Source organism: Ricinus communis, chromosome 1 (assembly GCF_019578655.1).
Source record: "Ricinus communis isolate WT05 ecotype wild-type chromosome 1, ASM1957865v1, whole genome shotgun sequence".
Taxonomy (NCBI): domain Eukaryota; kingdom Viridiplantae; phylum Streptophyta; class Magnoliopsida; order Malpighiales; family Euphorbiaceae; genus Ricinus; species Ricinus communis.
This window is the reverse complement of record NC_063256.1, coordinates 2,894,429-2,920,690: the sequence shown is the minus strand read 5'-3', so window position 1 is coordinate 2,920,690 and position 26,262 is coordinate 2,894,429. Positions and strand designations below refer to the sequence as shown.

Genomic DNA, 26,262 nt, shown 5'->3' with positions numbered 1-26,262 from the left:
TGATTTGATCAGTAAACACTAATCCCTATGGTTTAAAAAAAATAAAAATTGAACAGATTTACAACTGTTTGCAGAAAAAACAGGATTTAAATTTACTAGTTGCATTTTAAATATATCAAATTAATTTTAAAAAGTGACATTATTTTTTTATTAGAAATGGTTGATTTTTTTTATATTTATTTTACTGGACACATAGAAAACTGAAGAAAATATAGAGATTCTATTTTTCAAATACTTCTATTAATATTATTTTGTTATGAGTAAAATTGAAAACTGAATTATTTTGTCTCTCATCTAACCTCCTTCTTCTTCTAAATTCTGATATTCACTTTTAGTTGAATCATCTGGTATCAGAGCATCAATCCTTGGTGCTTGAATCAATATACTCCTGCTCTCTAACATCCAAACAGCTTACTTTGCTCATCTATGGCGGTGGCAGAAAATACTCGTTTGCAGTAAATGAAGAAAATGGAAGAATCCATTCATAGTATGGTGAAAGGCATATGCTTCAAGAAAATAACCAGAAACAAGAACAATTATTCACCGGCATGATTGGTAAACTTACGACACTCATTTCTTCCATTAACACCCACAACCCATCACCAACACCTACTGCATCTTCTTCTCCATCTCCTAACACCTATCCCAGCACTCAATTGAACCCAGCTAATGAGAATGCCACCAATGATCAAAACCCAGCGCTTGCTAAAAATGCACACCTATTTACTTCTTTCTTTATTGATCTAGCTAGCCAAACACATACACCTAATAATAACAACTACTAAATGGCCACACGATTCACCAAAATAGAATTTCTCAAATTTGATGGAGAGGATTTGGAGGGCTGGTTGTTCAAAGTGTGAGCGCTTCTTACAAATTGATTTTACACCTTCCAATGCTAGAGTGAAGTTGGCTGCGATACACATGGAAGGAAAGGCATTGCAGTGGCACCAAACATTTGTTAAGAATAGAAGTAGAACTGAAAAACCTCCATAGGACGAGTATATAGAGGCTCTTAAAGGGAGATTTGGTGAGAAAATCTATGAAGACCCAATGGCTGACCTCGAAGGTTTTATGCAGACGGGTACCCTCCAAGAATACTTAGAGGCATTTGACAGCCTTTCCCACAAGGTCAGTCTGTTAGGGGACTACTCACTAAGTTGCTTTCTGAGTGGGTTAAAAGATGATATCAAAATTCCTGTACGCATGTTGGTCCAAAAAGCTTGCAACAAGCTTATGCTTTAGCTCGTATGCAAGAATCGTATTTGAGAGCTACTAAATTGCCAAAAACTTGTGCCAACCGACCTCAAATAACTCCAAACCCTTCTTCAATCTCTATCAACACTGGCAATTTTAGTAAACTCACTCCATTAAACATAAAACCTCCATTACTACCTACTTTAATCAATTGCCCAAACAGGCCTCATCCAATACTATCTAAATCACTCATGCATTAACCACCAAATATACACTCTCTAGAACTAGAAGGTTAGGATGAAGAATTAAATGAAAAAGGGGCTAAGAACTTGTGTTTTTGGTGTGATGAGAAGTTTACTCCAGGCCACAAGTGCAAGAAGAGGCATCTCCATATCGTGGTAGTGCAAGATTACCCAGAAGAGAAAGACCTATTCAGATGTCAATCTGTCAATCTAATTACATGCCATGGAGGGCTTAACCGGGAAGGCTTATCAGACTATGAGAATAATTGGTAATCATAAGAAAAGACCTATTCATTTGCTGATTGATTCTAGAAGCACGAATAACTTCCTAGATTTAATGGTTGCTAGGCGATTAGGCTGTAAGCTGCACATAATTAATCCAGTAAACATAACAATTGTTGATGGACACTAGGTGAAATGTAATTACATGTGCCAACAGTTTACTTGGAGTGTGCAGGGCTAAAACTTTGTAGCTGATTTCTTAGTAATGCCTCTTGGGGTTTGTGAAATGGTGTTGGGGGTTCAGTGGTTGTCCACCTTTAGTGACATTCCTTGGAATTTTGAGCAGCTCAAAATGTCATTCTCCATCAAGGGACAGAGGTTCCATCTTCAAGGAGTGAATTCAACTTCGATAAAGCTGATTTCTGATAGCATAATGACCAAATTATTGCAGCATAACTCAGCAGTAGCTTATGCAATAAAAGTTCAGGAGCACTCAAAGGACACTACTCTGGATGTTGCAGACGCTGTTATGGTAAAAGATTCTAAACTCACACAGTTATTATTAGAGTTTAAGTGTCTATTTGAACAACCTAAGGCATTACCTCCCCACAAAACACATGACCACAGGATTCCACTTATAGGGGTTTCCAAACCTGTGAATATAAGACCTTACAAATACTCACCTCTTCAAAAGACAGTAATTGAGAACATGATTCAGGAACTTTTGCAGAAAGGTATAATTCAACCTAGTGTGGGCCCCTTCTCATCTCTTATAGTTTTGGTTAAAAAAAAAGATTATAGCTGGAGTATAGATTATAGGGAACTCAATAAACACATAGTAAAGGATAGATTCCATACACCTGTGATTGAGGAACTACTGGATGAACTTCATGGGGTTGTTGTGTTCTCCAAAATAGACCTTAGATCAGGCTATCATCATATCAGAATGTACCCCGAAAGATATTCACAAAACAACCTTTAAGTCACATATGAAGGTCATTATGAATTTGTGGTGATGCCCTTTGGTCTTACGAATGCTCCCTCTACCTTTCAAAGCCTAATGAATGAAACTTTCAGACCCTTACTCAGAAGATTTGTGCTGTTATTTTTTAATGACATACTCATCTACAACAAGGATATGCAGGCTCACTTGGAGCATTTGAGGGTTGTTTTTCAGAAACTACAGGAACATCAACTCTTTGCTAAGATGAGCATTTGGGGTATCTACTGTGGAAGCTGTAGCAAATTGGCCTACACCTAAGAACTTGAAGCAATTAAGAGGATTTTTAGGATTATCTGGGTATTACAGGAGGTTTATAAGAGGTTATGGGGTGGTAAGCAAGCCTCTGACAGAATTATTAAAGGACAGCTTTGTTTGGAGCCCTGTAGCAGAATCAACCTTTTTATCATTGAAGGATGCCTTAACTGCAGCTCTTGTATTGGCTTTACCTTCACAAGATGAGGTCTTTGTTAGTGTGACAGATTCATGTGACATGGGCATAGAGGCGGTCCTTATGCAAGAGTCTCACCCTATAGCTTATATCAACAAGGCACTAGCACCTAGACACTTGTCACTTTCTGATATATGAGAAAGAACTACTAGCTGTAGTTTATATAGTAAAGAAGTGGGACCACTACATTGCCTACAGACATTTCTTGATCAAAACGGACCACCACTGCTTGAAATTCCTTTTGGAGCAAAGAATTACAATTGCTCATCAACAAAATTACATTGCTAGGCTGTTTGGATATGATTTTGAAATTTCTTACAAAAAGGGAAGGGACAACACAGCTGCTGATGCCCTTTCTAGGCTACCAGCATCCCGATTAGCTGCTATAACACTTTCTTCTCCTATGAGTAATTTGCTTTCGGAAATTGAGGCTAGCTGGAAAAAAAGATTCCAAAATTCAGGCTATCAGGCAGCATTACAATCTGGTACACTAACTCAAAGTCTTTATAACTTAATTAATGGCTTGTTGAGAAGAAAAGGAAGGTTGATGGTTGGGCTCGATTATCAGCTCAGGCATAAGATATTGCAACCCATGCATAGTTCTGCTATGGGAGGACATTCAGGTATGCAAGCTACTGTAGAAAGAGTTAAGCTGTTGTTTTATTGGAAAGGCATTGACAGGGATGTGAGGAATTATGTAAGGGGTTGTACCACATGCCAAACCTATAAGCCTGAGAATGTGAATGTACCTAGACTCTTGCAGCCACTACCTGTACCAGAAGGCATATGGATAGATATTAGTATGGGTTTCATTAAGGGTTTACCAAAGTCATAAGGAAGGATGTCATCTTGGTGGTAGTTGACAGATTGAGCAAGTATGCTCATTTTCTAGCTTTCTGTCACCCTTATACTGCTACTACTGTTGTCTAATTATTTCTTACCAATGTATTTAAGCTTCATGGTACACCATCCTCGATAATGAGTGACAAGGACCCTATATTCATCAGTTCTTTTTGGGAAGACCTGTTTAAATTGCAAGGTGTGGGGCTGCTAAAATCAACTGCCCACCCATAAACAAATGGCCAGTCAGAGGTCGTTAACAGATGTCTTTGTTAACAAATAATACTATGAGTAAAGAGATAAGATGAGAATGATTTTTGGATGATTTATTCTTGGGCAACAGCCCTGTATTTATATTGTACAAAGTCAATAATAGCTAATATATATTGCACAATTACAGCAGCTAATATATACATAAATATAGCAGTTAATTTACAATGGCAAATCTGGCAATTACTTTAATTTCTGCTCTTTCCTTGCATACTCCCCCTCAAACTGATGATGGAACAACATCAGTTTGTTGCGATAAAAGTTGTGAGAAGATTTGGTCTGTGATTTTGTAAAGAAATCAGCCAATTGTTCTCGAGATGAAATATAAGAAAGAGTAATGAGGCCTTGTTCAAACTTCTCTCGAACAAAATGACAGTCTACTTCAATGTGCTTAGTACGTTTGTGAAAAACTGGATTACTAGCAATTTTAGTGGTGCTTTCATTGTTACAATACAAAGGAGTGGGGGAGGTAAGGAAAATGCCAAAATCTTGTAACAGTCTTTGTAGCCAAATAATTTCACCACAAGCTGATGACATGGATCTATATTCTGATTCAGTAGAAGATTTGGACACGGTTGGCTGCTTTTTGGACTTCCAAGAAAGAAAAGACTGTCCAAGAAAAATGCAATATTCGGTGGTAGATCGTCGAGTATCTAGACAACCTGTGTAATCAGCATTAGAAAAGGCATGTAAAACTGAAGAAGAACTCGAAGGATAATATAAACCCATGGTTGAAGTAGATCGAAGGTAGCGAATGATACGGTGAACGACAGTGAGATATAAAATACGAGGATTTGACATAAAATGACTAACAATATGCACAACATGTGCAATATCAAGTATAGTAACAGTGAGATATACCAAGCTACCAATAATACTGCGATAAAAAGCTGGATCAGAAAGTGGTTCACCATCAGTGCGACTATATTTGACATTAAGCTCAAGTGGAGTATCCACAACTTTATCATCAATAAGACAAACTAATAACGTCTTTGGTGTATTTCCGCTAACTAAGAAAATACCCAGTTGAAGATATAAAAATCTCAATTCCAAGAAAATATGCAGCAGGCCCTAAATCTTTCATTTGAAAAGATTGCTGAAGTAGAGTCTTTGAGTTGTTGGCGTTATGAAGAATCACCTCCGGTTATTAAAATATCATCAACATAGATGAGAACAAAAACCCTGCCTTGAGGGGAGGAATGAATAAACAAGGAGTAATCATTGTGACTTTGTTGATAACTAGCGGCTAGCAACACACCTTCTAATTTAAAAAACCATGCACGTGGTGCTTGTTTCAAGCCATAAAGAGCCTTGCGTAATTTGCAAACCATATTTGATGCTGTAGGATATCCAGGTGGTGGACGCATATAAACGGTCTCAGATAAATCACCATTGAGAAAAGCATTTTTGACATCCATTTGGGTGATGTCCCAATTTTGTACTGCAGCTATGGCTATCAAAGTGCGAACAGTAGTCATTTTTGCAACAGGAGCAAAAGTCTTATCATAATCGATGCCATATTCTTGAGTAAAGCCTTGAGTTACCAAACGAGCTTTATAATGATCTAATGAACCATCAGCCTTAACTTTAACAATATAGACCCATCGACAACCCACCGTAGGATGGTCTATAGGAGAAGGAACCATTTCCCATGTCTGGTTATTTTCTAAGGCCTTGAGTTCCTCATTCATAGCACTGTACCACTCTGCACTTTCTACTGCTTGTTTATAAGATTGAGGAATATAAAAAGGATCAAGTGCAGTAAATAAACAAAGACGATCAGGAGTTTTAATTACATGAGTGGTTCTTCGAAATAAAGGTTGTGCAGTGGGTGGTAATGGTGGCGAAGTATGTATTAATGATGGTGGAATGGATAGTAATGGTGGTGGAGGAGAGGAAGAAAGATTACCTGAATCCAGAGTTGGTGAAGATAGAGGCATAGTTGGGGGAACTCGAGGCCTTCGCTGGTACGTCAAGATAGTCTGCACATGGTTGGGAAAGCAAGACAAAGGAACACATGTTTGTACAAATGACAAAGAAGAAGAGAAAGTAGAAAAATAGAAAGTATCTTTAAAAAATATGACATTTCTAGAAATCCTTAATTTCTTTGCTTCCCAATCATAACATCGGTAACCTTTTTGGGTCTCAGAGTATTCCAAAAATATACAACGAACAGATTTTGCATCCAATTTTGAACGTTCTGAAGGTGGCAAAAGAGCATAACAAGTACATCCAAAAACTCGAAGTAAATTTTACTTGGGAGCATAGCCAAATAATTTTTGCAAATGAGAGATGTTACCTAACAATGGAGTGGGTAGATGATTAATCAAGTAAACAGCTGTGGAAATACTCTCAGCCCAAAATATCTTGGGTTATTTGACATGCAGCCGAAGAGCTCGAGCAGTCTCTGAAATATGTCTATGCTTCCTCTCAGCTATGCCATTTTATTGTGTCTGATGAGGACAACTTCGCTGGTGAATGATCCTTTCAGAAGATAGAATTTGAAAAATTCAGTAGAAACATATTCTCCCCCTGAATTTGTATGAAAAATCTTAATCTTTTTGTTAAACTAAGTGTTCACCATGGCATGGAAGTTCTTAAAAACTTTCATAACTTCATATTTGCAACGTAAAAAATACACCTAAGAAAAACGGGACCAATCATCAATAAGGAGAACATAATATAATTTTTCAATTAAAGATGCAACAGAAGATGGACCCCATACATCATAATGAATAATGACAAATGGAGAAGAAGAAAAATTTAGACTATGGCTAAAAGGCAATGTATGAGCTTTTGAAAGAGCACAATCTTCACAAGACATGTTAATATCTGATTTTTTATTAAATTTTTCCAACACACCAGAGGAAAATAAAGAACGTAAATTAGAAGAATTAAGATGTCCTAAACGACAATGTCAAAGCTGCCAAAGTTTATTAGCTGAGTTCATATCATTGGAGGATGGAGCAAGTAAACAAGTAGCTGAGTTGGAAGAATGTCCCAAATCCAAGACGAAGAGTTCTCCTTTCCTATGGCTGTCCGTCCCGGTCCGTACGTCTAGGTCCCTGTGATATGATCTACAACCAGAAGAAAAATGAGACAATGCAATTATTTTTCACCAATTGGCTTACAAAAATGAGATTAGAGTTTAGGAACATAGAAAACATTAGAAAGAGATAAAGATTGCCGGGAGGTTTAATGGTTAGTTGAACCAATTTCTTTGCAGGGAATAGTTCTCCATCGCAATGTGATGTGTTGTTCTAATCTAAAATCCATAGAGGTTTTGAAGTAATCTTACCAATACCAGAGGCATGAAGAGCTTGAATGACTTGTTGCAATAATTCTTGAGAAAGAGTTGAACACTGACCAGAATTGTTATCAGATGAATCAGAAGGTATGGCTGCAACGGTACCGTTGGATGAGGATGAGGCAGCATATGCTTTAAAATTTTATCGTGGCGACCGTTTTCTGCAATTCTCTATGACATGCCCATCTTGCTTACAATAATGACAATAAGGAGCTGTTGAATCTTTCTTTTTCTTGCATTGAGAAGCCATCTGCCAAATCCCATGACAATTAAAACATTCAACCTTGCTAATGTCACAAGCTTTGGGCTTATAAGTGCTAGCAATAAGAGCCATATCCTGTGTTGAATCATGAGATGATAATGACTGTAGGCGAGTTTCTTTAGCAAGTAATTCAGCCATGATGTCATCAATGCAATGGTTGGTTTTACGATTAAGAATGGATGCACGAATATGTTCAAATTCAGAACGAAGCTTCATAAAAAATTGACGTGTTCGATGTTGTTGTCTGAGTTGCACAACTGTTTCAAGAGCTTTTTTAGGAATGTTGTTATTGATCATATCCATCTCATTCTAAAGTTTAGCCATAGCCAAATAAAATTCTTAAATATTACAAGAGTTTTGGGATAGAATACTTATCTCTTGTTCTATCTGATAAATTCGAACCTCGTTACTTTATTTGTAGATTTTCTGTAAGTAATCTCACATCTCTTTGGCTGTCGTTAAAGAACTGAGATTTGCAGCAATAGAACTCTCCACAGACTCCATGATCCAGGTTTTAAATTTTGCATTATTGATGACCCATTTGGAGATGGATGATTCTTCTGTAGGTTTAGACATGGAGCCATCAATATAACCTCAAAGATCCTGTTCTTCTAGGAAATTCTTCATATAAATTTTCCATCAAATTTGATGGTCGGCCGATGATTATGTGACTCCATCAAGAGAAGACTGAATAAAAATGAATTTCTGCAAAAAATAAGAAATTGGGGATGAAACCCAACTGTTGCGAAAGAGAAATTTTTTTTTTAATTTATTTTAGAGATGATGGATCAGACCTGGTGCTCTAATACCATGTTAACAAAGAATACTATGAGTAAAAAGACAAGACGAGAATAGTTTTTGGATGATTGATTCTTAAGCAACAGCCTTGTATTTAAATTGTACAAAGTCAATAATGGCTAATATATATTGCACAATTACAGCAACTAATATATACATAAATGTAGCAGTTAATTTATAATGGCAAATCTGGCAATTACTTTAATTTCTGCTCTTTCCTTTCATAGTCTTGATACTTATCTGAGATGCATGATGGGGAAGAGTCCTTACCAATGGATGGAGTGGTTACCCCTAGCTGAGTGGTGATATAATACCAACTGGATAGAGTGGGACGGGGAGCCCGGGCCCTCGACAATCCCCGCACCTCCACGGGAGAACAATCCCTGAGAACTTACTTACTTCTTTCTTTTCAATCATCAGCGGCTTTTCGTAAATTATGCCTGTAGTAGTGTATGGTATGCTAACTTCCACTCAGCAATTCAATCAACCCCTTTTGAGATAGTGTATGGTATGCCTCCTCCACTCCATATTCCTTACTTTTCAGGGGATTCCAAGATTGCTGGAGTAGATCAGTTCTTACAAGACAAAAAATATGCCTTGCAAGTCATGAAGTACCACTTGTCTAGAGCTCAACACCGCATGAAACATCAAGTTGATAAGCATTGAACTGACAGAGTTTTTGAAATAGAGGACTGGGTTTACTTGAAGTTATAACTCTGCAAACTACTGCTCCAGACTGTTCACTTCTCACCCGATGACCTTACGTCTTGGGCCAGACTTGACAACAATTTGTGTACAAGTGGCTCTGAACCCATAAAGAGCTCGAACTTTTCTAGTCGGGCTTGGGATTTCCATAAAACTCTGGCAACCTGCCCCTACCGATGTTTAATTTAATTAGGAAAAAAAATGTCATACCTAGCATTCAAACCTGTAACCTTCAACTTATAATTAAGTGCTACATACCACTTAGCTATCTATTATTTTTGTTTATAATTTTATTGTTATTAATAATATATTTAAATAAAACTAAATTCAAGCCTGACCGAGACCGCATGGGACCGATCCGATTTAAGTTTAACAATTGGTTAGGTCGTGGGCCTTTTAAAAATTTGCGAGATATTAAAAATTGATGCATGCTGAAATGTACTGATTCAAAATAAGCAGCGCAGGCCCTATGAACAGGTCTACAGACAACTGAGTGTGGCACAAAGAAAGAATGCTAAGCTTTCTCCTCTATATTGTGGTCCTTACTACATTGAGGACAAGATAGGATCAATGGCTTATAAGCTCAAGCTACCCCCAGAAGCTGGTGTCCGTCCTGTTTTTCATGTTTCACAATTAAAAAAATCTATTCCTGCTTCAACCACTACTGCTGCTTCACTTCCTGTACCACCTCAATCAACTCTTGTTCCTATAGCAATTTTGAATAGGAAATTGGTAAAGAAAGAAAATCAAGCTGCCATAAAAGTTCTCATCCAATTGTTGACATGCCGCCGGAGGAACCTACTTGGGAGTGTTACTTTGACATTCAATAAAGATATCCTCGTATTAACCTTGTGGACAAGGTTTTCTAAGGAGAAGGGATTGTTATGAGTAAATTGAGTGCAATGTCGTTTAGAATCATAGAGTGTCATTTTGGGTTGTTAGTTACCTTACCTATTATTTCTATTTCTTATTATTAATTAGTTATTTTATTATGAGAAATGATGAGCTGGCTAATACTGCCAAAAGACTGTAATAGATATATTGCCACTCTTTTGCCCGAGGATAGACAGCTTATTGAATAAAGAAATTATTCCTCTCTCATCTAACCTCCTTTTTCAAATTCTAAGATTCACTTTTGATTGAATCACATTCATGAAAGGGAAAGATTAGTAAACCTATTATAGAAGATTGTATCACACTCGTATGCAACCCAAAAGAAAGAAAGAAAAATGGTAAATAGATAAGATTCTTAAATAAAAATTAAGGTAGTGTTGATTTATTTTTAAACACTATAATTTGCATCGTAAATAACCCCTTCTTTTCTGCATTAAATTTAATAAATCAGGCCGTAGCTTTATTGAGAAATAAAAGAAAAAACAAAAGGAAAGCAGAGGAAATGCTAGTGTGCCAGAATCAGTAAGTAGGGTTTAACTCTAAGCCGCGAAGAAAAGGAAAAAGAGAAAAAGGTCTTGGAGAAAAATTAAGAACATCAAAAACCAAATGGCTAATATCTCGCGTAGACTCTGTCGTTCCCTTCTTTCTAGCTCCAAGATTTCTAAATTTTCTAAACCCTTTTGCACTGGCAATCTCTCCTCTCGCGAAGAAGAGCATGACTCAGATGAATCCACTCATAATTCGGATACCGACTCAATCTCAACACAATCACCATCTTCCACATCATCACCACCGCCGCCAGAGTCTAGTCCGCAGCGAGAAGTCTATCAACGGCCACTCGAGAATGGCCTTGATTTGGGCGTTTATAAGGTTTCCAACTTTCAACCCCAAATCTAGAAATGAAAACTGCTTCTGATTACTTTTCTGTCTCTAGTTTTTTTTTTTTTTAATGATTTTTAGTAAGTGGGTTTTGTATCTTTATCTTGTTGGTGATACATACTAAATGCGTTTGATGTTGTGTGATTTATTTCATTTTTATGACTTCTGAGTTTATGGATGGGAGGCAAATACAAAATGTTGCTAGTGTATTGTGTGCTAAATTTTGCTAAAGATTAAATGTATAAAAATGCAAATTTGTTTAGGATTTTGGTTGGTGACTTCTGTTATGTGCGGCTTTCTAGGCAATATTGGTGGGGCAGGTGGGGCAGAGTCCATTGCAGAAGAAGTTGAGGAGTGGAAAGAGCGTCACTATGTTCTCATTAGGTACAGGTGGAATTCGCAATAATCGAAGGCCAATGCAGAATGAGGAGCCAAGGGAATATGCAAATAGGTGTGCTGTTCAATGGCATCGCGTTTCAGTTTACCCTGAAAGACTGGGGAGTATTGTTATGAAGCACCTTTTACCTGGGTAAGCTCTTAAGCCAATGAAAATTATGTAGCAAACACATGAACCCAAGATTCAAAACTTTGATTCTGTATACAAGGATGGCAAGTAATTTACTATCACATGACAGAATGACTAAAACCATTAGCCATTTCAATATAAGTTTTATTTTGTGATGGACTATCATGCAGATAGTGTAAAGTTCTTCTCCAGATACCTGCTAATATTTTGCAATAATGGGATAGGCCATGTTAATGATTTATATTGGAGTTTGCATTGCGTTAATAAAGCAGCATGTGATGGATCATCATCATTGGGAATTATTTGTTTTATCTGTTTGCATGAGTGATTTGGACCATGGGGCTTGCTGTCTAACTGCTGCGACTTGGAAACTTAGAAGGTGTTCATTGGGCATGGACCTGTATGGTTGTGTGAGTTGTAGATCGTTGTAATTGGACGTCCAGCATTGCATTGATTTTGCTAATTGCTATATACACCAAGGATGATACTTTTAGTGTACTGAGTGTGATTGGTTATATATGATTTGATCGACTATGGAGAGCTCGTAGGTTACAAAGATTGTTTAGTGGTCAGTCAGATTGAATTCAGACAAAGTACACTTGATGCCCTGTATGTAATGTAGGGATTATGTTGTTTTTTATTAGATACGAACAGTAGGATTATGTTGGGTTGCTGAAAAGAAATAGGAATATAGTCAAAAAGTATAATGGCGTCAAGAATTGTAGTGTTGTATTATTCAATAGCAATACAGAAAAATAGAAAAAGGAGTTTTATTCAAATTATTTTAGGATATTTTCTGTCTTTTATTATTTATAAACCATATGTAAAAGTATTCTTCTGTTATTATTTGCATATGTAGGAGCAGGACTAGATTTTTATATGTTGGGGATATTTTCATTAAATAATAGAAGTACCATAAAATTTAGGAGTGGGCAAAATGTTTAGGATTACTTTAAGTTGTAGAGCTTAACTAACCAATATAATGGATTAGAGAACTATTTCAAATATCTCCAGCAGTTATTTTTTGGGATGATGTGATGCAAATTTAACCTTTGGAGTGATTCCGAGTTTAGATATGAGATTTTTGTTTCATCAATCTTTAATGTCAAATAGCTTATAGTCGATTTACTTGTTTTACGTAGTGAAAGATGGGTAAAGATATTGCTGTGATTTGACATACTGAAAAGCAGCTGAAGCCCCATGATGTGTTGGTCTTAAAATTCAAATCAAGATAATGTTTAAATGCTGAGAATATCCTCAACTTGTTGCATCATTTTTTATAGGTGCTGTTTCAGTGTTTCTACATAATTTTGGAATGAATTGTTGTAATGAATATCCTCAACTTTTTGCATCATTTCTTATAGGTGCTGTTTCTTCATAATTTTATATTTTGCTGAATTATGTTAGCTGTCTGCAATGCTAATGCTATTTTGACTCGTATCATGGTAGACCATTTGTTTAGTAGCTTGAGTTGTGGCCAAAATGATGCAATTGAGCTTTTCCACTGGCTTTTTGAGTGCTTATTTGCATTTCTGTGTTGTATATTGCAATGATTCATTCTTGTATTCAAAGATCCTCTTTCCTTGCCTCTCTTTTCTTTTTAAAAAAAAAAAAAGAACAATTGAAATACCTAACCTTCTATTGTTGGGGAACTTTTTGATGTTGTTATTGAAGTGAAATGATGATCTTTCTCTTCCGATATTCAAATTGTCTTGGCTTTTGGGCACTGCTAATACTTGCTATTGATTATATCAATTCCTGACTTCGGCAGCAATGCTTTAATTTTCTGGTTTATGTAGATCAATTATGTATCTTGAGGGGAATCTGGAGACCAAGGTCTTCACTGATCCGATAACTGGTCTTGTACGGCGCATAAGAGAGGTTGCTATTCGTCAAGATGGTATATTCATTACCTTCAGTCTTTCTATATTTGAATTGCTGGATGATGGGAAGTAAAATAATCTGGTCTTAGGCGATTATGTAATTATCTATTTATTGTTGCTCTTGCTAATGTTAGCCTAGGAATTGGGACTTCAATGATAATTTAACTTCAATGATGAAGATAAGATGGCCATGTACTCTCTTTCATACCTATCTATAAACATTGATATATATCCTGGCTGATAAAACAAAACTGCTATTACATTGTCGGGAAAGATGGCTGTGAAGTGCTATTTTTTTTAAATTAAAGCTGAACTTCCTTGTTGCATCTTGAGAATGGTACTGGTTATTCTCTCAGGCAGCTTTTATCTTTATGGCTTTTAACCGTCCATGATATATGGTATTTGGCCTAGTAATTTGGCAGTGTGGTGACTCTGTAGTCTGTTTATCTTTAGTGGATGAAGTCCTGAAATTATCAATTAATTGGAAGGGTCAAAATCGCTACCTGCTTGATCCCAGAGCTTCATTATACAATCCCTTTTGATATGCCAAAACCTGGCAAATATGAACAGCTTTAGCTGTGTGTTTGTTCGTGTCTGTGAGAGAGACAGTGAAAGAGAGACATATTTTTGTTTTCAATAGATAGATTGCTTATTGAAGATGGAATATAGATTTCCTCATGCCAAATTGAAGTCATGTTCGGAATGCTGCTTATTAAGGGGGGGTGTAATCTAGTCGAGCCAACTCAAGAGTCTAATCAAGCTTAGGCTTAAAAAGCAATACAACTATTGTATGGAGAGTAGGGTTTGAACTTACAATCTCACAAAGATATTTTTTTGATTATATGTATGATAGATATTTAAAAAGTATATGATTTTATATAAATATTGATGGTCACATGTATATTGACAATTATAAAATTATTTAATTAATTTAGATGTAATAATTAAATAATCTAAATGCTAAAAAAATAAAATAAAAATTAAATTTATTACTTAAGCTCAAGTTCCACTAGAATAAGCTTCAGCTCGAGCTCTTTAGAACTCGACTCGACTCATTTATATCCCTACTGCTTGTTAGAATTGTGTTAATTGGTTGTTGATAATGCATTGTAGTTTTCCTTGTCTGATTGAAGGAGAGGAATAGAAACCTATTAAAAGTATGTTGTTTGGCGGAGTCGATGTCAAAGGCAAGTAAATAATAGAGTAAGATTTGTGTCTCCTTGAATTTGGACCGTACAAGCATTTGGTTTGGATAACTAATTTCAAGGTTCAAATTCCACATGCTTAATGATCGAATTAAGTTCTGCTAGGATTGTTTCTCTGACCAGCATGTCTCCTGATTGTCTACAAGACCTAAACTATTTGTTTTTATTTATCTATAAAGGAACACTATTTTCAATTTATTGATAGTTCCTAATAAGACTGCTAGATTAACTTTTGTTAAGTAAACTTTCCAGGTCGGATTGTGTTTTTGGCAAAAGGTGGCGATGAGAAGGAAGCAAGTTCCAAAGAACTGAAAGGTCTTGGCTATTACTAGGAGCAGAGGTAGCAAATTACTAGAATGGTGGTTTTTAACGGAAAAGCCTATTTTCTCATTTGTAATTATTTTGGAATTTCCTTCAAAGATAGCAGTGATAATAGATGGAGATGGTTATTTCTGTCGCCAAATGCTTGGCAAATGGTATTTTTACTTTATTTTGCCCTAGTTTTACATGTCCTTGTTTCAACGTGACTTGTTCTATGGAAGCAGGAAAAGTTTGAGGAAATGATTTATGAGTAGCTGTGAGGCTGCTGGTGTTGGGACTTTTCCAGGTTAGGAGAAGCATTTTGACAAGACAACTGAAATGTGCCACTGCGATTATATAAAATTTTTCTGATGTGCACACACACACACAGACACACACAGAGATAAGAGAAGAGAAGCTGCACATGTGGGTGTCTATGCAATTATTTTCTGTTTCAAACAGTAATTATTTTAAAGTCTTCTTGTTATAAGATAATATTCCGATGCACTATTTATTTTTGGCAGAATGCATATTTAAACATTTCAATTTTGATTATTTAGTCATTTTGATATCTTAATTTTTAGTTTAATTTATTAAACACTCTAATTTTATTTTTATAACTTCATAAATATTTTTTATTTTCTAATAATATTTAAATATTTATGAGTAATATATGTGTATGTATTGAATGAAGTCATATATATTAAAAGTGTTTAAATATCATAAAAAAATAAATTGAGGTATTTATTAGGTTATATTAAAAGTTAAAATATTAAAATGACCGAATGAATAAAGTTTAGCTGATTAAATATGCATTTGGTTTTTATTTTTAAATATAAAATAGGGGTTGGTTGAGTTAAATTTTATATTCTATTTTGTATTTGCTAGTTTTTATATAATTGATATTTGTATTTTTTATTTTTCTATTGGTAAATTTAAAAAAAATTATGTTTATAAAATATAATGAGAGTATTAAATTTAAATTAAATATTTTATTTTTTGTGCTCAAATATTTTTTAAGGTATTTTTTATCATAAAAATTATGTTTTTAAAAATAATTTATAAATTAATCTGGAAAATGGAAATCACGGCAGCGACGGCCTTGATTAATATAAAAGCCCAAATAAACAGAAAATGATGTGCTAAATACATACGACAAGCAAGAAGGTGCCAACGACACAAAAACAGAACTAACTGACGGCACCGCGGCTTTAGTGTCGTCGCTAGATCAACTAAAAATTACAAGGTATGGCAGCAGGCCATAACAACCGTACACGTGTTGCATTTCCTCTGTCAGCCTCTATAGATGTTTTGATAACAATTAGTCAGAGAATGGAACACTTGGCGTTGGCGTTGGCGGTGATCGAGGGGCATTTTGGACTTTGAATCTGAAAACGTTGACGTTGACCCGCACGCCTCATCTACGAAAAACATCCTAATAACAGATATAAGTTTTGATTGACCATAAAAATGTTATCAATTTATTACAATAATGACTTCCAACCAAATTTATTTAATCCAAAAATGCTTTGTATTCTCAATTTATTAACAACTGATAACACAAAAATACACATTCTTTTTATAGTTACATTATTATTATCTTAGAAAATGCAATTAGAAGATAATTTTATCTTCATCTCATCATTTCTAGCTCAACCACTTGTATGTATAATTTGTAAATAAAATTTATTTTTAATGTAAAAAAATATATGTATAAAACATATATCTAAAATTAAATGTTGAATATAAATTCTCTTAGTGTCATTATTAAAATTATAAATTGCATCTACACCAATCTTTCTTTCTTTTTCTTAAATAGTGTATTTTCATTCAAGTCATATCATGCATGCAAGGAACCCACTAAATAAGGTTAAAATAAAATAAGATTACACTGTATTTAATTTAGATCCTATGGATGATCCATTTATAGATAAAATTCCTTTATTTGTTGTGATATGTAATCAATATAGGATTTTTATTTTAAAAAAAAAATTATTATATTTAAACAAATAAGAAATATGAGAGATGAATTAAGAGAAAATTAATAGAAAGACATATTTAAATTAAGAATAATTGTATTATAACAGAAATAGTCTCATAAATTTACATTTTATTCGAAAAAATTAATAGAATTTAATTTAATTATATTTTACTGTAAAAATCGAATGAAATAAAATCTTAATATATAAATTAGCAAATATACTTCACAAAAATGTATGAAATACATTCATATCAAACATCATTAAAGATATAAAATTAATAGAAAATGTAAATTTAGTTGTTCTAAACAATATAAAAGAGGGCAGTGTACCCCTTATAATTAAGATTGTGATATAGATACGGTCGAGGTTCATGAGGTCATTACTCCAACATGTTAATATCAAAATTTTAGATATTATTTTTGAAAGATAAATAATTGGGATATATATATACGATATATACTCAATATTAAAGAGAACTTATATTATATATATTAAATTTTCTAAAATTAAATAATTGATATTGCAAACGTGGCTGATCACCCATTACGTGCACTTAACACACACACACACACAAAAGGGAAAAAAAAGAAAGAAAGAAGAAGCTTAGTTAGATACATGATGAAAGCACTAACCTACTAAATTGTCTTTTATTTTTATTTAATTATTTAGTTCTTTGGGAAACACATCAATTTTGTTGTCATAAAAAACTTGGGTTTGGTAAAAAATTAACTGTTAAATAAGATTTTGGGTGAGTGAGTTGGGTTTATTAGGAAATCAATTTGCTGCTGTTTTCAATCATTTTCATTTTCATCAACATAAAAATTATTGTGGGTCAAATGGGTAAAAATTTATTCATATTATTTATTATTTATAACCAACCATGACTCAGTAATGAAAATTTCATATCCAAATATTGAACATTTTCTTTTACATTATGTCATTTCTTCCTCAGTTTTTAATTTCAATTTTTCTTTATCCATTATAAGAAAAACCTGTAAGCTTTTAATGGTGGAAATTAACATAATATGACAAGCCTTGTCATTTCGAAAAACTGAAGCTTTAGAATTTTCTTTTGTATTACTCCTGCAAATTAGATAAGGTGTTTCCCTTCAGTAATGAATTACATGTTATTTCTAGTTGCCAAATTGACTAATATGATTTAGATGTCAAATATGGCATAGGGTAGTGTTTGTTTTTAGTCATTACTTATCATGATAATGAATAATAAATTTACCCAATAAGAACTTCTTATATAATTATCTGATAAAATAAAATACTTGTATAAGTCTTTATGATTTCTCTTTCCAGTGTTAAAAAGAGAACTTAGTAGCTTACTTATTAAAGTCTCACAGTTCAGAAAATCATTTATTTAAATTTGATAACAGTTTTCTGTGAGTTTTCAATATGCAAAAGAGGATGAAAAAATATTTTATTTTAATTTTCAAAGAAAAGCCATTCTTAAATTACTACCTTTATCCAGAAGATTTGAAAATTAAATCTCATGATAAAGATTTTAAGATTTCCATAGAGAAAACCCAAAATTTATATGTAATTCCCCAAAAAAGAAATCAATATTTTATAAAGTTTTAAAAATTTCCAAACTTTCAAGTAAACTTGTCATTGGTTGACACTCACCATTCCAGACTTTGGTCCCATGCAACTCAAAGATAGAAACAGAGACAACTCATAACCCCTCAAGTTTATATAATTAACATTTGCATCACTTCACACAAACAACCCCAAAAGGAAACACCAACTTTTTTTAAAAGAGAGAGAGAGAGAGAACTCACAGAGTTAACATGAATTTGCAAGAAACCAGACTCTAAAGGGAGAAACAAAAAGGTCAGGGAGAGAGAGAGAGAGAGAGAGAGAGAGAGAGATCAAGAATAGGATTAATGGATGTGAGGAAAATAGTGGTAGTAGTAGAAGATGTAGAAGCAGCAAGAACAGCATTTAAGTGGGCACTTGACAACTTCCTTCGCTATGGTGATCTTATAACTCTTCTTCATGTTTTCTCTCCTTCAAATTCAACATCAAGAAGCAAGAAAAAACTGAGGCTGCTTCGCTTGAAAGGCTTCCAGTTGGCTCTTTCTTTCAGAGATATATGTAACAGCTTCTTTAATGTAATCTAGTATTACATAATTATTGTGAAATGACTTAATTATCAATTGTTTCTTGATAAATTTTGATCTATTATCAAAGATCACTGATATATGTAATTTTTTCTTTTGCTGCAACAGACAAATATTGAGATTATAGTAACAGAAGGGGATGAAGAGGGTGGAAGAATCGCAGCTATGGTTAGAGAGATTGGTGCTTTTGCTCTTGTTGTTGGTCTCCATGACCACAGCTTTCTATACAAGTAAGTAAGTTTGCTATGTCCTTTCCAGTTTCTTTTATTTGCTAATTCATTACAATTTTGGCAAGTGAATTGATCGATATTATATGTGTATATTCAGGGATGGATTTTACCCTTTTTACCCTTTTTCGTATATAAAGTCAGAATGTCTTTGAATTGATGCTCATAAAAGTTGTAATGATGATAGGATTATTATTTGATTCAGCTGTGCCAATAGGGTGAGCTCAGGATGGAGCCCTTAAATTAGCTAGGGGCTCTTTTTGTCTCCTTATCGGGTCTAATAATGGTAGATCAGTACCCCATCTGAGATGATCATCAACCTACTAATGTATTAGGTTTATAAGAAAAAAGGATATAAATTTTGGCCTCTTTTAAGTGATTCATTTAAAGTACATATAAGGTTAAGGAATTGGTCAATTGGTTGATGGTGCTTAGGTTGTTTCCTACATTCAATTGCAGGGTCAAATTTAAGGGATTGGACCCTGTGATCATATATTTAAAAACTAATCAAGATGCCTACTAAAAGGACCAACAAGGAGGTCGTTTTGCTATTGGGATTAGAAGTTGAAGTTGAAGGCAGTCATAACATGAAATCATGAACCATGTTTCTTTATCTCTTACCCTGAAAGGGAATAGTGGAGAATTAGAGAAGGTGGGGTTGAATGAGCAGAGAGTGAGACTGAGATAAGACATTAGCTATAAAGAACCATGGGGACAGCACGTGACATGTCCATAGAAGTGAAAAGGGCCAAGAGTGCTTTTGGGATCCACCTTTGGAAATGGTCCGTAGCAGAGTGGCAGTTGTCAGTTTTGTTAGTGAATGATGACTAACAAGTGGATTCCTTGACTTACATTATTTTCAAGTTCCAAAACACACTTTATGGAAGAAATTTCCCTTTGTCAAGTTCTTAAAATTCATAGGCCCCTCTCAAGTCTTAACAAATAAATAAATAAATGAAACTAATTTCAGATCATCATTTGTTTAGCACAAACTAACTTCTAATACCAGGTGATGCATAAACATATGCTGCTGACACTTAATGTTACATGTCTTCTTTTGTTTATGATATTTGTATTCACCCCACTCTATGCAATTGATTTACTGTATCTATTTCTTGCATATTTATAACAGAAGAATTTTGATTATTACTGCCCAATTCTACCCATTAATGGTATTGTATGCTGAGACAAAGCATCCTTTGCATAATTGGCTTCACTGCCTTGGTAGGTATACACATGAGACAGCATATGTACCCATCTCTTCTTATGGGAAATCAATAGCTGTTTCAAGGCAAAATCAATCATGCAATCTGCAAATCTTCTTTTAAAGCTTTATTTTTACTCTAGAGAATAGCATAAAGACAATTGCTCATGAACCCATCCTAGATATGATGTTGAATAATATATTAAATGCATTGATCCTTGTAAACTATTCTGCATTATTTAGCTAAGGAAATAACTCAGATCAATGTATTTTTTTCACCCCTTTGTTTGTATAGGTTGGCAATGGCTCACAACAATAACGCAAACAACTTAAATTGCAAAATCCTTGCCATCAAACAGCCACCTGCAAGACCACCATTGAAGACCAAAGCAACACCAGCACCAAGAACAGTAGTTCTAGACAGTTCAACCAACATGGACTTTTCACAGATCGAGATTGCTAGATTAAAGTAAGTCAAAAGATATAAATCCTTGTCACTTCCTCTTAACATTCTCAATGCATTATTTACCGGTTTCTTTATTTGTTAAGTTTGTCTTATTTTCCAACAGTTGATGACCAAAGATGTAAACTATTCACATGCATGATTTACCTACCCCACAAAGACCAGTTCATCTCTATCAGTTTAGCACATCTTTTATGGGTTATCATAGTCATTCATCAAGCAAGGACAAAAAATGGATTAAAAAAATAAATGAAAATGAAAAGCCCAAACTAAAGTTAAATGGAGTTCATCATTGTCTTTTACAAGTTCCACACCATTTAATTTTTTGTATTTTTTTTTTCTTTTCCAATATGTTTAGAGACTAGTTTCTATAGCAAAAACTTGAAGCTTGAGATTTTTGCAGGGTTCCTGATATTCCTCCACCAAAGGTTCCATACAAGATCTGCCCAGATCCATCCTTAGTAATATGGAGATGGAGGAAGTCGAGAAGGAAGAGTGGCTCCTGAAATTCAGCATGGTTGATATCATCTCAACTGCACACAGTTTATGCTGATCATAGCTACTGCAATTCTTGGACATGGCTGCCTGGCCTTTGGCCTCTAGCTTTTTAAAATTGTCTCACAAACATCAAACCTCAATATACAAAATGAATAGTGGAATTGACAAATGAATAGCTATTTTTGCTTACAAATACCGGGTGCTGCGAAAGACTATATTTGCCTTGGTCTTTGCACAAAACATTGAACCATCATTTAATTATGTCACTGGAAGTTGGTGAAGCATGAAAGATAAGTTGATTTCTAGTCTATCTCATTCAACTACTCCAAAGTTGTGAGTCGGTCAAAAAGAATACAACATGATCTATGAATCAAACCGCCCAAAAAATATATAGACTCCAAATGCACTTTTTTTTATCTTCTCCTACTACCATCCCGGTACTCCTCCTCGCTCTCTTTATCTTTTAAGAAGCCAAGAAATGCAAGAAAACCAAAGAAGAAGAATCCGCCTGACCAGTTGCCTCCTCCACCACCCCCACCACCTCCACCACCATCGTCACCACCAGGTGGAAACCCAGGTCCACCATCATCAAGTTTCGGTGTCTTAGTTGGTTCTGAAATGCAATTGTCAGCCATCTTAAACAAGACATGAATTTACAGGGGAAAAAATCTATTATAGAAAGATTAATTGTTCAACAGCAATCATAGAACTAGCAACTGGGAAAAAAAAGAGTGCTCATGAGAAACTCAATTAAAAAAAGATCTAAACAACCAAAATGTCAATTTATGTTTTTGATTTTGATATATTGGACGGCCCCTTGAACCTATGTTAACAAGGAGTCTACCCCATTGAAGACCAAGTACCACCACCCTTGCCTATAAGAGAGTTTCTAGCTCAAAAATATCTTAGGTCCTAATCTTACTTCATCATGCATTAAAGTAATTAATTTTATTTTTATTCTTTTAAAAAAGATCAGATGTGGCAACTTAACAAATAGAATTGATCCTTAGCACAATTGTGTACTATTTGAACAGACCCAACCCAAGCAATGGGCACAGCATGGCCAAGTGAAACACAAAACAGGTTTACTACAATGCCTTTAAAAAATTCAAAGAGATTGTAGCTAAACCCAGACAAGCTATCACATAGTCATAATGGCAGATGGTTAGAAACAACAGTTCCAGCTAGGCATGAAGTTGACCATCCATGCCAACCAATTTAACAAATGGCCATAACCTTGTACAACAGCAGATTGGTAGAGCCAGCAGCTCAACATAATAGGCCAATTAATTTGTCAATGTAGATATGCAAACTTCCTTGGGACATAGAGAATTCTAAGCTAAAACCACGCTTACTATGATGTATGGTAGATGTTTGAGCCAGAGGTAAAATTGCTAAGCTACAACATGCAATTTCAGCTTAATAGATATGAAAATTACCTCGAACAGGAGCCTTGGTGATTGTTGGTGCCTCACGGGTAATTGTTTGAGTTTGCCCTGAAGCAGAGCATCTAGCATTCTGCAGCAGAGAGTTAAGACCATAAAATTCTATAATACTCAAAAGCATCAAATCCAAATATCATCCAGACAGCTTTTTCAGAATATGCAAATGTTGTAAAGCATGTGTATATGACTTTACAATATGTGTACATACATATATACCCCTTGTATTCCCATGGCTTTTTCTGAAATGAGCATTTACCTTTTCTCTTCTTCTTTTATTTGTTTACTACCAACTTGGTTACTATAATTTTCCTTAAAACTATGGCATTAAGGCTGCCCTTGGGAAGTTTTAGTATAAGCATCCAGACGTAGGAGAACTAAGCTTGACATAATAGACGGTCAACAAACTGAACTCTAGGCCAACTCTTCCACTTCATGGTTGTTCAAACATACACATCTTAATAAACTAAAGCAATGAAAGTTCAGAAATGCATGCATCTTGGACAGAAAGTTCAATTATTTCAAAGTTGATGGAAAAGAATTAGAACCTCCTACATTTGAAATATACAAAAGAAACTGAGAGAGTCCAATTATTTCAAAGTTGATGGAAAATAACTAGAACCTCCTAGATTTGAGATATATAACAAAACATAGAGGGAAATCTTCCAAAAACATTAATACATATACAGAAGTAAGAGTACTTAATCTCACCACAGCAGCAAAGCATGTTATAGAATCAGATAGCTTTCTATTCGAATATTTGCTTCCATAAATAGGACGTAATTGCTTGCCAAGCCCTATTGGTGCTGTCAGTGAAAGCTTTTTAAACCCAGTTTGAATACAAGCTTGAAACTGCAAAGATACATAGACAGGAGTGCAGCCTGTTTGGTTAATTCGATCCTTGCATCCAACCCTCAGTCTAACTGCATCCAGTAGCAGGGTCTAAAATCAGAAGAGAGAAATTATTGTGCATATGAAATTGATATCCAATGAATCTGAGTAGTAATTCAAGTTTATGACAATAAACATGATGGATGTTTGTTCAGAAAGAAACTCGATCAAAGGCACCTAAAAAGTATCTTGCAGGTTGCATATAACTTTACAAGTGGTGAGTTAAAAGTAAGTTTCTTCATACATTGCATATAAGTGGTAATGTCACCAAAAGATCAATCTCCCAGGAAGAGAGAACCAGTACAAACCATTAAACAGAAACAATATTAAACCAAACCAAACTCTAAAATCCAGGATGGCTACAATTTCAAAAATCTTTTCTTTTTCAGCTTTGTCTGTGCAACCGTTACCCTACATAGAAGAGGAATGGAGTCACGGAGATCAAGCAGAAAAAAGATGTAACCATATTCATCTCCAGTCTCCACTTCCAACATAATCTTTTAGTTTGTAAGAACAAATTACATCAAACATTTATCCATTTATCCAATTACGCTCCGCATCCAAGCTTCATGATAGTACAAATGATCCTAACCAAGACACGTTTAAAGCTATGAACCTACTGATTGCGCACCAACACATCCAGAAACATTCATTTCCATCATCAAACATGCTCACAAAGCGTATGAATTAAGAAAAAACCTTAGTCAGTACATATGTAACTTACACCTTCCAAGTGATATAAATTAAATAAAACATTACATACCTGGTGCTACCAAAGGCAGGCTCCCAACAGTGCTTGCAGTCAATGTCAACATCTCAATTCCCAAGCAACAATTAACCTAAGAGTTTTAGAAATTAATTGTTTATAGAAGAGAGAAATTAACAAACACAATTATTTTCCAGAAAAATCAATTTTCCTAAAATGACCCAGAAATTAAACAAAAAACCAACTTAATAAACAAACAAACCTAAAAACCTAAAAGGATTACAACCAAAAGCTCTCAATTTTTTCACAATCAAATCAAAAAAAAAAAAAGACTAGTATTTCTGCAAAATACACACAATTGAATACTCAATCGTTAACCCTAAATTGTAAACCAACAAGAAAACAGACGAAAAATTGAGTGTTCACCTTAGCTCAAGTATGGGCATTTATTTAATTTTAACGAAATGGAAGAGAATTTTTGTAGTAGGGCGTATTTATATTTTTGACAAATGAAATTGCAAACAAACGAAGGCGGTCCTGGTTATTGGGTCGCGTAGAGTTAAAACTGGATCGGGTTTTTATCCCATAAATCTCAGCCCATTTGAAAGTCGGGCTTCACTTGAATCGTGTAAGTATCGATAGAGATTGAAATTTCAAATATAGAGAGGGCTTTGACCGAAAAAAAATAATGGGGGCGATAAACGATATTTATCTTGATTTTAAATATTAATAATAATTTTTAATCACGGTTTTAATTTCATTGTTGAGCAAGATCTCGAGTTTGAATATTCCTCCTTTCGTTTATAATTAAAAATTATTAGAACAATTTCTTACTCGAAATATTTTTTAAAATTTTACTAGTGATTACATAACTTATAAAGTGTAATAAATAATAATTTTTAAAATTACAAAAAATCCATTGGTTATTAAATTTTAAATATTTTTAAATATAAATTTTTCTCAAACCGACTTTAAGTGTTAAATAAAATTATGCTTGAAATCTGTCTAATTTTTAAAATATGAAATGACTAACAAAATTAGTTCTAATCATGATTAACATACAATCTAGTTTGGGTGTGAAAAAATAAGCAAAATGAACTCAATAAATGTTGCATTAATCCATTCAAAACCAGCCAATAGATTTAGTTTTAGATGTTGCATTAATCAACTTAGGAAGCCAATAGATTTACTGTAATAAAATTAATAATAATAATAATAATAATAATAATAATGTCTATTTTATTTCAAAAATATAAAATTAAATTATATAAATTTTTAATATTTTGATTAATTTAAATATTTTTAAAATATTTAAATTTGATTAAAACTTTATTATGCTAAAGATTAGAATAATTAAAGAACACTAATTAATTATTTTTGTACAAACACTAAAATTGATTCTTGTGTAAATATTAGACAATGGGGTATAATAAATAAACTATAAAAGGTAATTTGTATATTCACCAAAGATCAAGGGACAAATAGTATAAAACAAAACCTAATTAATGGTTGTTTAATAAAAATTATAATGGAAGAGGTTTTTAGTATAAAATTATAAAATAGAATAATGAAAAGATATATATTTTTCTAAATGTTATAGGATAACTAGTATAATATGGACAAATACATGGGGTGAACAGTAATTACCTCTTTAAAAAATTTATATATAGTATTAGTATTTTTATATTATTAGTAAAAAAATTAAATTTCATTATAATACTTCTATTTTTTATATA

At 34.0% G+C, this 26,262-nt stretch overlaps 3 protein-coding genes and 1 long non-coding RNA gene across 7 annotated transcripts; 3 read left to right on the top strand and 1 right to left on the bottom strand.

The window, feature by feature from the left end:
- The first annotated feature begins 11 nt into the window (after nt 1-11).
- On the top strand, nt 12-4,274 carry LOC125369243. Its single transcript, XR_007214882.1, has 2 exons — nt 12-1,708; nt 2,008-4,274. It is a non-coding gene; the product is annotated as an uncharacterized LOC125369243 (long non-coding RNA).
- A 6,197-nt stretch (nt 4,275-10,471) lies between these two features.
- LOC8264544 (single-stranded DNA-binding protein, mitochondrial) lies at nt 10,472-15,536 on the top strand. Of its 2 annotated transcripts, XM_015729105.3 has the most exons (5): nt 10,472-11,058; nt 11,370-11,596; nt 13,393-13,493; nt 14,934-15,021; nt 15,227-15,536. In XM_015729105.3, the coding sequence occupies exons 1-4, from the start codon at nt 10,795-10,797 to the stop codon at nt 15,011-15,013; spliced, it is 672 nt and encodes a 223-aa protein (XP_015584591.1). In that variant the 5' UTR covers nt 10,472-10,794; the 3' UTR covers nt 15,014-15,021; nt 15,227-15,536. The 2 variants fall into 2 exon arrangements, with proteins under 2 accessions (XP_015584591.1, XP_002511990.1); XM_002511944.4 differs by having other exon boundaries at nt 10,474-11,058; nt 14,934-15,536.
- A 3,120-nt stretch (nt 15,537-18,656) lies between these two features.
- Nucleotides 18,657-21,680, top strand: LOC8264543. Of its 2 annotated transcripts, XM_048376630.1 has the most exons (5): nt 18,716-18,747; nt 18,812-19,086; nt 19,204-19,325; nt 20,822-20,995; nt 21,393-21,680. In XM_048376630.1, exons 2-5 carry the CDS (start codon nt 18,859-18,861, stop codon nt 21,493-21,495), a joined length of 627 nt encoding a protein of 208 aa, XP_048232587.1. In that variant the 5' UTR covers nt 18,716-18,747; nt 18,812-18,858; the 3' UTR covers nt 21,496-21,680. The 2 variants fall into 2 exon arrangements, with proteins under 2 accessions (XP_015583262.2, XP_048232587.1); XM_015727776.3 differs by having other exon boundaries at nt 18,657-19,086.
- Nucleotides 21,630-25,102, bottom strand: LOC8264542 (protein YELLOW LEAF 1, choloroplastic). 2 transcript variants are annotated; one of them, XM_015728159.3, is made up of 5 exons: nt 24,953-25,102; nt 24,584-24,659; nt 23,641-23,852; nt 22,927-23,005; nt 21,630-22,100 (listed from the first exon to the last, which is right to left on the bottom strand). In XM_015728159.3, the coding sequence occupies exons 2-5, from the start codon at nt 24,633-24,635 to the stop codon at nt 21,901-21,903; spliced, it is 543 nt and encodes a 180-aa protein (XP_015583645.1). In that variant the 5' UTR covers nt 24,636-24,659; nt 24,953-25,102; the 3' UTR covers nt 21,630-21,900. The 2 variants fall into 2 exon arrangements, with proteins under 2 accessions (XP_015583645.1, XP_015583638.1); XM_015728152.3 differs by lacking the exon at nt 24,953-25,102 and having other exon boundaries at nt 24,584-24,935.
- Between the last annotated feature and the right edge of the window lie 1,160 nt (nt 25,103-26,262).

Excerpts from the sequence above, each read along its gene's own strand:
- LOC8264544 (XM_015729105.3), top strand. The coding sequence starts at position 10,795 with ATGGCTAATATCTCGCGTAGACTCTGTCGTTCCCTTCTTTCTAGCTCC. Across the intron at positions 11,597-13,392 it reads ATGAAGCACCTTTTACCTGG|ATCAATTATGTATCTTGAGG; the intron begins GTAAGCTCTTAA and ends TGGTTTATGTAG. Across the intron at positions 13,494-14,933 it reads GGTTGCTATTCGTCAAGATG|GTCGGATTGTGTTTTTGGCA; the intron begins GTATATTCATTA and ends TAAACTTTCCAG.
- LOC8264543 (XM_015727776.3), top strand. The coding sequence starts at position 18,859 with ATGGATGTGAGGAAAATAGTGGTAGTAGTAGAAGATGTAGAAGCAGCA. Across the intron at positions 19,087-19,203 it reads TATGTAACAGCTTCTTTAAT|ACAAATATTGAGATTATAGT; the intron begins GTAATCTAGTAT and ends TTGCTGCAACAG. Across the intron at positions 19,326-20,821 it reads GACCACAGCTTTCTATACAA|GTTGGCAATGGCTCACAACA; the intron begins GTAAGTAAGTTT and ends TTGTTTGTATAG.
- LOC8264542 (XM_015728159.3), bottom strand. The coding sequence starts at position 24,635 with ATGTTGACATTGACTGCAAGCACTGTTGGGAGCCTGCCTTTGGTAGCA. Across the intron at positions 23,853-24,583 it reads CCTGCCTTTGGTAGCACCAG|TTAGACTGAGGGTTGGATGC; the intron begins GTATGTAATGTT and ends TACTGGATGCAG. Across the intron at positions 22,101-22,926 it reads CACCAAGGCTCCTGTTCGAG|AACCAACTAAGACACCGAAA; the intron begins GTAATTTTCATA and ends ATTGCATTTCAG.